General features: G+C 43.1%; 1 protein-coding gene across 1 annotated transcript; it reads left to right on the forward strand.

The window, feature by feature from the left end:
- Positions 1-1,164: 1,164 nt before the first annotated feature.
- LOC308149211 (uncharacterized protein) lies at positions 1,165-2,985 on the forward strand (the record flags this gene model as incomplete). The annotated part of the gene is made up of 2 exons (XM_080520884.1): positions 1,165-1,321; positions 1,640-2,985. The coding sequence occupies 2 exons, from the start codon at positions 1,165-1,167 to the stop codon at positions 2,983-2,985; spliced, it is 1,503 nt and encodes a 500-aa protein (XP_080377010.1).
- Between the last annotated feature and the right edge of the window lie 10,307 nt (positions 2,986-13,292).

The following is a 13,292-nucleotide window of genomic DNA, read 5'->3' on the forward strand; positions in this document are numbered from 1 at the left end:
ATGTAGTCCATGAGTCAAACTAGAGTCCTTGGCCCTGTGGCCCCTGGACCTTGTGTTTGTGCATTTCTCCTTAGTGTCACATGGAAAACTTGGTCTGGTCATCAGAGCGTGTGCCTTACCTCGCCTTAAAGGACAGAAACAACATCATTCTACTCTAATCAGGACTTTCCGTCTGCTTACATATCTGATACCGTTTTCCTCTTTCTTCAAATGACCTTTTGTGAAAAGTCTTTAAAAAAGATTACCTTGATTTTTCTCTGCAAAAGACCTCAACCTCCGTGCTTTCTTTTTTTGCAAAGCTCACATCCGAATTGTTAGGAAAGTCTTCATGCAAGTATCTTTGAGTAGAGTGAAAATGTTTCTGCATACTTTAGATGTATCTCTTGTTAAAAGGATTGGGTCAACATTTTCTTGGAAATCATAACGTGGAGCTCCACATTGCAACAGGTGTGTTAAAGCAAGAAGAGAACTGAACTAGAACAGACAGGAGCCCTCCAGGCGTGCCTTATTAACTTCTTTCCTTAAACCTTCTTATTTTTGTTATGCTCTTCCTCGTCACTCGTCTGTTTGAGATAGTTAACCATCCGATGGCTTCGAATAAACAGGTTGCTGTCAAGAGTAACGACCTCGTGCTTTCAGACCAGCTTCCCCTTTGTTTTTCATTCTAATTACACTGACAAGTCCTTCATATTCAAATAATCTCTCCATCCATCCCCATCCAGCACTGGCTGCCACTTGTTGCAACGTCAGACTCCATCTCCACAGTCCAGAGGAGGGAGGGAGGACTTCAGGGGGGTGGGGACTCCGTCACATCCTCTGTCCATATATGGGCATGAAGTTTACACGCAGCGGGGAATCCTCTCACTGGAGCTGATGAATGGGGAGGAGGGCCGAGGGAGCTGCCAAAGTGTATAAAAGGAGCGAGAAGGGAAGTCGCTGATGTGAAATCCACAGCAAGCAAATACCTACCGAGGAACAGAGACGAGAAGGAATATCTTTAATTGCTTTTTTTTTATACTCCTTTTTGACACAGACCTCTTTGGATCATTTGTTGAAAACCAACACAGGAGGGGTTGAAAGTAAACAGTTATTTGCATAATTTACTTTCCCCCCCCTCCCTCTTACCTTTTTCCCTGGGAGACACGGACTTCTAAGTGCATCATTATGTTGAACAATATGGATTTGAATGCGAAAGATTCGTTTTACCCTCAATTTGAGAATTGCAACAGTTCTTCCATGGGGATGGAAAACACGGCACGGAAGGATAACCAGGAGGTGTATGTCGATGCAGAGCGGGGGGTACCTGCCCAGTTTGGCCACGGTGAGTTCGCATGTTTGCACAGTCGCTAAATCTGCATGCATGATCATTAGGAAATATATATATATATATATACATACAATAAGATAAGTAGCCCATCACATGAAAGATCTAGCACTGTCCACACAGCCAAGTAAATCAAGGGTTTCTACCCAGGCATATATATGCCAAAATACGCGCAAATGTTTATGTAACGCAGGCTTCCTTTTTTTTCTCCTTCATCTTCTTCTTCTTCTTCTTCTTCTTCACTGATTAACTCTCGGATATATATATAATAAAACACTCGCGATTACAAAGTTTTCTCTCGTTTTAATTCAACAGAAGGAACCCCAGCAACCCTCAAAACCGAAGCTTCCAACTCGGAATTTGCTTTTAACCCCTGCGAGTGCCCAAAAGACACCTACACCCCCTCTTCGCTCGCCTACTCCGGCAGTTTCTATGTCGAGGCATCTCAGGGAGCGCCGTGCAGCACCGAAACACTCCTCAACATGATCACGGAGATCGTGGGCATATCCACACTGCCACTTTCAGAAGTGCAACAGAGCGGCAACAGCCGGGGAACTTACCCGTCGCCCGCGCCCCTGGACAGCAGCAATGGTAATTTCGGAGACCCGGGCGTCAAGAGACAATCCTACACCTGCTCCGGACCCCCTCCCCCGGTGTACTCTCCCGATCAAACCTGCCCGAGGTATGCCGACGATCAGGCCGGAAGCCAGCCCGCCGACTCGGCCAGCAGCCAGCTCAGCTTCGGCTCGACCCGGGCTCCGAACCAGAAGAAAACCGAACCAAAGTCAGAGGCTGCTTCTTTCCCCGTCGTGGTCAAAAACGAGTTCGAGAGCAGCTGCTACGAGTGGGGGGCATTCAATAAATCTGACTGTTTGGAGGCAAGTTTCCAGACCGAGACTTTCCCGATGTCCAGCGATTTCCCCCCCGACCAGCCAATGGATGTAAAGGAACTTTTGGACACGTTCCCTCCAATTTGCCCCAACCCAGAGATGGAGTTTAAGGTGGAGGGGGGAATCAAGCAGGAGCCGTGTTTCTCCGACACCTGTTCCCAGAGCTACTCCAGTCCACTGTCCTATAACAATTACCTCCCACCACCTCCGCCGCCGCCGCCGATGGGCCTGTCGTCCACCCTGAAGCCCTTCCCGGAGCCCCCGCAGCCCTCAAACCAGTGTGATTCCTTATACACGTCAACGGCCCTCCCGAGCACAATAGACTCCATCCTCTATTCCTCGCTGTTGCCAGATTCCTTTGCCCAAAGTTACACTCCCCGTGCGTCAAAGCCCCCCAGGGCCAGGAAGAGCACGGCCGCGTCCCACGGCCCAGCCAAAGAGAAGCCCTTCACCTGCCCCATGGAGAGCTGCGACCGGCGCTTCTCGCGCTCCGACGAGCTCAACCGGCACATCCGCATCCACACGGGCCACAAACCCTTCCAGTGCCGCATCTGTTTGCGCAGCTTCAGCCGCAGCGACCACCTGACCACCCACACCAGGACTCACACCGGCGAGAAGCCGTTCTCGTGCGACGTGTGCGGCAAACGGTTCGCCCGCAGCGACGAGAGAAAGCGGCACGGACGCGTACACCTGAAACAGAAGGAGAAAATGGAACTAAAGCCACAGGTGAGCGCCGGCGCGTGGCCGTTCGCCCTCCCCGAGGGCATTTGAAGGCAAAGGCCGCGCGTCCCTCGCGTAGAACAAGTAGGATCTTTCCGTCTTGGAAGATGAGCCACCCTGATCGCCACAGTGGGTTCGACTGGCGAGCCAATGCCCGAATGAAAGAGGCTTTGCTACTATTACAGTTTTTGAGGCGTGGAGCCGAGAGAAGAGGACTGCTACGGCCTCACCGCCTGCTGCTGATGCTGCTGCTGCTGCTGCTGCTGCTGCTGCTGCTGCTGCTGCTGACTTTATGCAAAGACGCATAAGTTGTAAAAGTCAGTGAACAGAACAGCCGTGACTTGTTGCTGTTCCTCTGGGTAGAGACAAGCCTCTCTGCTTGACATTGCATGACTGCTGTTCAGCACCTCTTCATCTGGACAGCTCCGACCTCCGTTCTCCCCACGAATGGATGGATTGCACTTACATATTATTAATATCTCCATTTAAGAATCTTATTTTCTGCTTTTAGCATTCTTAGAGCAATGTTTTTTGGACTATGTTTCTTAAAGTGCATGTTTATGTCAGTGTTTTTTCTTTTTCTTTTCTTTTTCTTTCCTTTTAAACGGAATATCAACCACTGTCAAGGTTCTCCTTCACTTCACTGTGAGGGTTATTGACATGAATGTAGGCTAACATATTTATGGCTTTGACCAGGAAGCTGTCCATCTTTGATCAGATTGTGTTTGTTTATCTTCTTATTTTGCCGTCAGTGTTTTTTGTCATTGGTCTCTGTGTTGTGTTTCAAAATTGTTTGAATTATTACAGTTGTGAAATATATATCATAAATGGAAAAATAAATATATTTGTATTAATGTACTTCTTTGTATTTTTATAGCCAACTGTATATTTTACAATTATCATATTTGAGCGTCCTTTCTAAGGTGAAATGTATTCTAAATCACAAATAATGTCTTGGTTTTTGAGGGCTATTGTTTAAGTAACACAATATTTTAAATATTACTGTTTGATATCAGAAACATTTTTGGCACTTCATCCCACCAGTGGTTTGATGAGGGTTGTTTCACTGACCTGTTGAGATGCATTCAAAAGGGAATGTACTCTTGTGGTACGAATTTTCAACAAAAAAATAATTTTACAGTATGTACAGACTTGTGTTTTATCAAGCTAGAAAAGACTAGCAAATCATAGAAACATTGCTTTTAAGTAATCAGGTAGCACACATTGCTGCGAGTTTCTGTAGACTTTACCTTGGTGATGAAAGGATTTTGTTTCCTGGTGTCTTTTGCTGGAGATACCTTTTGCTGAAATGTTCACTTTAGCAAAAAAGAAAAAAAAAATGTTGAGAGTTTGGTGAAACTGTCACCAACAGGGTACTGCAAAAAAAAAAAAAAAAAGTATTTTAACTCGCCTTAAGTTATATTAACTGTTCAAGTAAAGATTTTGTATATACACAGTTTCTACAATACTTTAAATTAATATTGATGTTGTTATTTTTATGAAAAGTTTATGAACAAAATAAACATTTTCTGAAAGCAGCAGGTTTCTTGTGTGTGGCTTGCCATGATCAAAATGACTGTTTCTCTTTCTCACTTTGCCCAACGCGTGTCCAAGGTCAGAGTTCCTCTTTGCGTTCAAGCGTAGCGTATTTCTTCCAAAGAATATACATTACAACAAACCACCTGTGGCACTCCCAAGCTGACTGAAACATTAGGCACCCGGAGTGTCATGAGACATTCGGCATCCTGAGCGTGCTGCATGACTCACGAGACGAAAAGGTGTATACTCTGCTTTGGAGCAACTCTCCCTGTAAACGAGGGAATTAACTATTAGGTTCATAGTAATATTGTTAAATTTTAAAAAAGGACATTTTCTTCGCTGCATTAGTGCAATAATCAGTTCATTCACTCTTTTGTCATCCATTTTTTCTATAAAAGAAAATTCCTTTTCGTCTATTTGCTGAACGTTATCATGGTTTATTAGATTTTTCCCCCCCCATTGAAATACTGTTCATTCTTGTAAATGTTATACGTGACCGCTATGCCTTGGGGGCGGGAGGAAGAAACAATAGTGGTGCATGCCATTCCTCTTTATATGATCATTCAAGAATGTCTTTTTTTTTTTTTTTTTTTACAGCAAAAGTGTTGAGAACATGTGTTGAACAAGCTGCACACATTTTAGTGCAGAATGTAAACGTGACAGTTCCATGTGAAATGGCTGTTTAGAGTGAGGCTGCAAGATGCTTTCACTCTGTTGTATCTATCGGTGGTGCCAAAATTTCACTAATTCACCAATGCAAACATTTGCGGGCCTGTATAAGAGAGACTCCTTGGGGATACGAAGGACATGCATGTGTCCGTGACGCAGTCGGCAGCTTGCCCACAGCAACGCGTAAGTGCCTGCGTTGTCTGTAGCTGACAAACATACTGTACCAGTGTGAAAATGCAAGCTGCCACATGGAGCACTGTGAATAGTATGTACCCATCCTCTCCTGTCTATCACTCATCGTCACTAACAATAGCACAGAGCCCAACCAACATCAACACACACTCCCTGATCCATCTTGTTTTAGTGGCAAACGTTGTCCGGTGATGGATAGTTGAGGCATTTGAATTGCCGTGATGTGCCGTCACAGTGACCATTATCTCGACACTTGAAGACTCAAGAGTTATTGAACTCTGGCCAGTGATAGAATTTTTGCAATTGTGCATTTGTAAGCTCAAATCCACATTTGCATACTGTAAATGGCCCTTGATATATCTACAGCATGTGAGTACAGTTTTAGCAGTGTTGTCTTGATTTGTTCACCATGTCCTAAATCTTCTTAACTAATGCTATAATACAGACAAAAGACAGCCGTTCTTTTCTACTCACTGACATTTATGTGGTTCTTTTTTTTTTTTTTATTCCAGCAGACATGCATAATTGCTGGAGCCATTAAGTAATTGTGCAGGGAGGGCACACGACCACCACTGAGAACCATGCTTTCTAAGAAGGTGAACCACTGTGAAAGGTAGCACATCAATCCCATTAAATCCTTGTCCATGCATTGCTAATGCAAACATTTCAACATCTGAACACTTGCATTGGATATGGAGGGAAATGTTAGGAGTATTGATGTCTGCGTGACTAATATATTTTATATGTAACCAGATAAAAAAAAAAAAAAAAACCTCAAACAGATGTGATTTCACTGCTTTATTGTCTCATCCAATTAATCGCTTGATGTTGGATTGCTTCTGGATAAGTCAATGGGACTATTTATCTGCTGTACCAAATGAGTACTTTGGCTCAGGATTAAATAAAAAATAAATAAATAAAAAAAGTCTTCAAAATGACAGTGAAGGATTAGATAGGTCCAAATTCTGAGGATAAGTGTCACTTCCGAATGATGTGTACTTGCATGTTCATGAGTTGTACACACAAGCTCACTCTTTCTTCGGATTGGCAGACAAAAGTGATTTTTTTCCTTCTAAAATATATTGTCTATTTAGTTTTGCATCATAGACGCTAAATTGCTAATCTCAAAATGTTTCTATGTGATATAACCTAATAACTAAAGTATACTCTTCTCCCAAGTGTCCAGCCCATCCACAATTGTGCCAGCATTAAATGTCTGAAGTCGACCCTAAGAGGGGAAGAAGAGCCGCTCGAGGCGTCCCTGAAGGGCCCAGCATCCCTTTTATCCATGCTTGAACTCCAAACAATTCTCCCTCTATAACAATAATCCAATAATGACTTTCAGAATGTATGAAAATGAATTTATTTGTGTATATGAAGGATCAGAGGCAGTTTTAGTGGTTCAAGCTCCGGGTATCAGGTCACCTGAAGTACCTATTAATAATCACAGTCCTACTTGAGACGGTCTATATGGCCGCACGGTCTCATTCGCTTGCGGATTGATCCATTGTGGGGTAATCACCACATAATTTTATGCGCACCTTTAAAATGTGCAACAGGGCACGTCATGGTCCTTGGGGTGGGCTCGGTAATCAAGGTGCATAATCGCATGGCGGTAATGGCAATCAGGCTTAGCAGATTAATTCTCGGATCATACACCAGCCCGTCGGTCCTGTATCTGATCATGAAGAAGGGTGTAGGTGGTCTGGAGAGTGCAGGTGATTAAAAAGAAGAGAACCGTTGCAGCGAGAAGGTGCTCGTTATGCAAACATTTTAAAGTGCCTAATTCTTTCCTTTGCTCCGGCTCTCAAATTTTTCATTTGTATTACTGATCAGGCAAAGCACAAGATTTAGAAAAGAAAGAAAAAAGAAAAGAAAAAAATATATATATACACACTTTTTGTTTGCTCCTTGTAAAGTCCAGGGCTCAAAGAATCCAGTGTGCCACATTTATCCTGTGCACCGCAAACTGTATCTCCGTCAAAGGTAAAGAACATGTTGCACCTGAAGTGAATGGAAAGTGGTGAAACATACCCTGGATGAATGACTTCATAGCAATTCAATTACTCTGGGAAATTTACAGCTGCCCTTGGAACATTACAGGTTTGAGACCTTACAGTATAATACAGCAGCAGCACTATAGTGCAGCTGTGTATCTCATGTTGCTTCCTCCAGGATCTGAACAGTCAGTGGAAATAATGATTCCAGTGCATGCAAACAATACACTGACTTCTGCTAAACCAGGATTAGTGTTGAATTACAGAATCAAGACATGTGACTAGCTATAGTTTAACAAAGGGAAAAATACTCTAAGAAATCTAACATGTTATCACAGCATGCGGGTCTAATATATGATGGATCTCAACAAACTCACCATAATCAACCGGTGTCACATCTGCTGGAACACAATCACATGGCTCCTTAGTGACCAATGGAACAGGACCTCGCTGTTAAAGCAGGTCCATGCCGGCCGTGCTGACATAACTGACAATGAAGTGAAATCCTTATGGGTTAGTTAGCTCATGGCCTTTCTATGTGCAGTTTTCAGGGTCTTTCAATGTGTGTGAGAGGCTCTCTGTCTGTGTTTGACCTGTGAAAGACCTGTCCAGTTGTCTGTCAGCTTTCACCATAAAGGTTGGCCCGAACACCTCATGTCTCTGATATAGAAGCATCTTAAAAGACATACGATTAAAAAACAAAACAAAAAAAACATTAAAAAAAAAAAATCACATCAAAAATGCTGTTCTTAAATAAAAAAAGATTTTGAGAGGATCTCCAATTCCAAGAGACAAGACGGGCATCATTATATGCAGGTTTAAGAGTTATAATAGTGCAGAAAAGCCTTTACAGTGTGCAAGATAAAGCCAGATTTCTTCAAGGAGATTCAGACATTTGTAAACAACAGCTGAGAAAAACTCAAGTACTTGTGCCAAAGACCTGCAGGAGGACCTGATGAAGGCAGGAACAAAAGAAACAGTGCTGAGAAAAGAAGTAACACCACTCAAGCATGGATTTCATGCCCACAAACCTTACAAAACTCTATTCTTGACCGAAAAGGCGCATAAAAGTTCACGTGCTGAATCTATTTTATAGTATTATCTGGAGATTATGTTTTGTTTCTTCGAAAGTAAGAGGGTGCATGAAGTAACCAACCAGACAAGTAATGAAACAAAACGAAACAGAGAAGGCAATACATCTTCGCTTAATCTTTGTACGAGTGTCTCCCGTGACATTTTTTGCGTCTTGTAATAATCTCATTAGTGAGTCTGATGACTGCACATTATTGGCTTGACTTTACAGAGAAAGCACAAGTGAAGCGAAGGTCAATAAAGGCTCTGTTCCATCGAGCTCAGGAAATCACGGCGCTTAGTGCAGCACCCCGATCCTGTCGATCACGTCCGACAAATACACAGTCGTCATGATTGGTGTTGAGATAAACAGCTCTTCATAAGAATTGTTTTCAAACGCATTTGGTTCAACAGCTGCATCGGTCCCTGGCCACACAGTCCTTAGGAATGAAAAAAAAAAAAGGGAATAGTAATGCATTAAGGATTTTTATTTCACTTAAAGGCCGAGCCACAATTTGGCTGAAATAAAAAAAAAATAGCGCGGCCGAAGTGTCCTTGAGCAAGACCCTAAATCCCAAATTGCTCCTATGTGTGTGTGTGTTGTTGGTAGTGGTGGTTGAGGGCTAGAAAGGTGTTATACAGAATCTTTCTTTCAGAAAGACAGAAATGCAGGCAGTAGTTGGAAACATTATTGGCAGTAATAAAAATAAATCACGCTCTAATAATTGTTGATAATGCTATCCAACTTGTGGACATTTTTCTTTATACTATTAACTCTCATCCTGGAATGCAAGCTTGATATTCTGTTCCTCAAAGCTTAAGAGACTTCTAAGAAAACACATATTTCATCTACGTCACGCCAACCTGAGCTTGTTGAGTGCAGCTGTATACGATGCTTCTGCTATCTGCAGATCTCCCGCGAATCTGACGACCGCGTCTTAAGACTGATCTCTCAGCGATAAATTGAACGATTTGAGTTGTTTGAAGGGATAAAAAGAAAATAGCACAAATGGATTCCCCAGCTTATTCTTCCAACAACACTGACCTGATTAGCTTTCCTCCCTTCATCTATGACAATGCTACACTGACTGTGGTCTCGTCTGTGAAAGGCGGCCGTGACAGCGGGTTGCAGTGACAACAGGATGAAATGTTAACCATTAACCTGATCAATGGGTGGCAGAGACAGCTTCCTGTAACTATGATCTCATATATCAGTCAGGGTATGCAGTATGTCAGAGGTGAAGAGCACCTGTATATACAGTTTAAAAAAAAAGCCTTTTTCTTTCCGAAAAGCCTCACCAAGCTGAGAATATGTACCGCCTGGCACAGATTCCGAGACACCTGTGGAAGAAATCAACTTAAGGTGCATATATAACATCGCTGAAAGCACTGAAAGCATCCTGGATTGACAGTAATAACTCTGAAGGAAGTTTGTGCTTGCCTTCAAAAAAAAAAAAAAAAAAAAAATGTCTACCTTGCTATTACTTGTTGCAAATATCCAGCAATCTGCTGTCACATTAGCATGCTGCCATCTGGCAAACTATCTCAAACAAAAATAACAACAAAAAAAAAGTATAAAGTTCACTTATCTTATAACATCATCATGTACACACACAAGCGTTGACCCCTCTTACCATAAAATAAATTACTATATGAACAAGTGTCCGGTCGAGCTGTGAGTGATTACTTTAGTGCTTTGACATTTGCAACAGCAGTAATGAGGCATGTCTCTGACAGCCGTGTCACTACCAGCAGCCGATGTCTCAGCCGTTCAGTTCAACGCTGGGAAAAAGGCATAGTGTGGCCAAACACTGGCACTCCTTCTAGATAATGATGGCTCACCCATAGAGAGGCAGAGAGAACGTGTCGAAGTCAGAGAAAGACTGTGCGCATGTGTGTTTCAGCGAGAGGAAGAAGTGAGGCCTCCCGAATGTATTGGTGTGTGCGAGTGCGTGTGCGCGTGTGTGTGTGCGTGTGTGCGTGTGTGCGTGTGTGCGTGTGTGCGTGTGTGTGTGTGTGTGTGTGTGTGTGTGTGTGTGTGTGTGTGTGTGTGTGTGTGTGTGTGTGTGTGTGTGTGTGTGTGTGTGTGTGTGTGTGTGTCTGTCATTGCCAAGATGGAATCAGAGACTGGGAGAGGAGGCTGTGCTGGGACATAAAGACTAGTAGTATAAAAAAAAAAAAAAAAATGAGTGGGCTGAACACGCTCATACAGTGCACCCTCGCGTCAAGCAGGGCGACGATTTGCATGTGCACACCAGCCGCAACGCCAGCCACAGTATGTATTCTGCATCCAAATTAACCAGCGAAATCAAGGGCGGCTCTTTGGAGCTCCATGAAATGTATGCAAAATGTAGCTACTTCAGCATCAGCAATGTGCTTTCTCTTCCTCAATAGCAGTTTTTAATACTCTCTGAATTCTGACAGTCGTGGATTGGAGCCATTAGTTAAAAAAAATAAATAACTGAGAACCGAGAGCCATATTACTTTTTGTTGAAGATTCAGAAGTGGACTGAATCACACTGACAAAATCACAAAGCAGTTGTGTGTGAGTGCATTTACATTTTATTGTATACGTACCGGATTTGATCCTATTCTCTCCTTGTATTCTATTTTGTTCTCTTCTGAGTTTTACTTTCTTTCTTTTTATTTTTTGAAGGATGCATCTTAACCCATCTCGGGGAAGTCAATCAGCTTTCATTAGCTTTCACTTTTCATCACTGTGTTGGCATATATTATCTGTTTCCAAAGACATCTGCAGTTTTAATCAATAAAGCAAGACATCATTTGACTGCTAAATTAGATTTGAATCAGCTGCAGGGAATTAGTCATAGAATAGTTGAGATCCTACGACAACGAAAGCTCAAAGGTAACAAATATGATCATAAATCAGTTGAATGTAAATATGATGCAAACTTTAAATAAGGCGTTGAAGGAATCTTATCACGTAGTGCTTGTATGGCAAACTTTATTAGTAGTATCTTGTACTTTAGGAATTGCGTTTAATCCTGAGCTGAAGCCCTCGATTCTACTGTTACAGTACCGCCCTCTGGTACAGCATGATACAACGGGGCCACCCCACACACCCCCTCCCCTCTTGACTCCTCACTGCTTTCCCCCCAGCAGAGCATAATGGCCGCCTCAAACCTTCCCTCCCTCGGCACTCCCCCGCTCCCCGATGGCTTTTAGCCGGTGACTGACTATCACTTTCACCAGGGGGGCGCGCACACAGAGTGACGTCTCTCCCTGTCTGAGTGTATAGGAGCCATGCTGGGGTCACACAGGGCCGATATATACAATGTGGTGTGTTCCTCGAGTCTTAAAGAGCCGGCCGTATATCAGACAGAAGCTGTCTCTGATCTGTGAGCGCTGGAAACCCAAGAGACAGGTTTTGTCCCTCTCCTGTGATTCCTGGTGCTTTAAATGGAGGCTTTCATATGTATGAGTCAGATCAGTGGTACACATTTAAAAATCAAAAAACCTCTCTCTCTCTCTGTCTCTCTCTCTCTCTCTCTCTCTCTCTCTCTCTCTCTCTCTCTCTCTCTCTGCAGGATCCCAAATTCCCCTGTCTAGTGCTGTAAGGAACCAGCATGTCGTGGTTTCGGAGTTCAAAATAGACGGAACGATAAGACAGGAGATACAATTTATATATATATATATATATATATATATATATAAATTCCCCTCTCGCCCTCCGCGGGCGGTCACCTGTTTTTCATATATATACCGTATGTTTATTTATTTATTTGTTTTTAATTAATTAATTAATTAATTTGTTTTATATCCAGGTCCCTGACAAAGTATTAATCAGGAGAATAATGTTAATTTATGCTCTGAGGAATTAGCAGCACAAATGCCCAGCTCGGAAACAGAAGAAGGAAGATATAAAAAAAAAAAAAAAAAAGGAGTGAGTGCTGTTGTTGTTAGTCATCTGTGATCCTGTCACTCAGTGCTGTTGCGGCATAGGGTCTGCTTCCTGTTAACAAGATATGTTTACAGCATCAGCATTGGGCTCCCACCGTCTGTGTATTTGTGCATTTATACTCCTTGTCACTCCTCGAGATTGATGCACCAACGTGCCGGTTAACTATTAACCAATCAGAAACTGCCATCTCTGGGGTTGACGGAGGCAGCGACGGGGTCTCTGGTCCTTCGAGGCGCTCTGTGGCTGAGGCAGGCCTTCCTTTGTTCGGAGGAGGCAGGATGGGTTGTCTAACCATTAACCGGGTTCTTGACGCCAGGCTTTACCACTCAGGCAACAAATCACAATGTAGCCCACAACTTAGGTTGGAGAAATATTAACCCCGTCCCAGCTGGGGCTCTTCCTCCGTCGTCCTGCAGATAAATGAAGAGACGCCAATCCTTCCATCATCATCAGCTTCTCCTTCCTCCTACTCATCCACTCACTGTGTTTGTGTCTCTTCTGGCACGACAGACAGTGGCGACTTGTAAAGGAGGAAGAGATTGATATGATGAGAGGTGGACGTTGTCCTTCCTGCCTGAGGACGAGAGAAAAAGATAATTTATGGACTCATCACTTTGCAGGTCGTGAAAACAGCACTCTTTAAACAAAGAATAACCCTCAAAGAAATTATCATGACGAACGAATACAGAAGAGTGATTGAAGTTGAACAATCACTTAAACAGTTGCGGAGCTGGTACAATCAAGCACTTTAATTTATGGAGCAGATTCTCTTCATTTGTGATCTCTCCTACTGTAGATGTTCTGCACACTTGTTTTTTGTGTGGTTTTTTTTTTTAATATGACAGTATTTCTGCTCCCATGGCCCCTTTCAAAATGCCCCTCGAATGCTGCGGGTCTCTCTGCGTTCAACACCTCCGAAATATTTTCGCCCTCCTTCCATGAGATGTTAAAAGGGTGACAGATTTAGC

The sequence above is a fragment of the Blennius ocellaris genome (genome assembly GCF_963422515.1).
Source record: "Blennius ocellaris genome assembly, chromosome: 3".
Lineage (NCBI taxonomy): Eukaryota > Metazoa > Chordata > Actinopteri > Blenniiformes > Blenniidae > Blennius > Blennius ocellaris.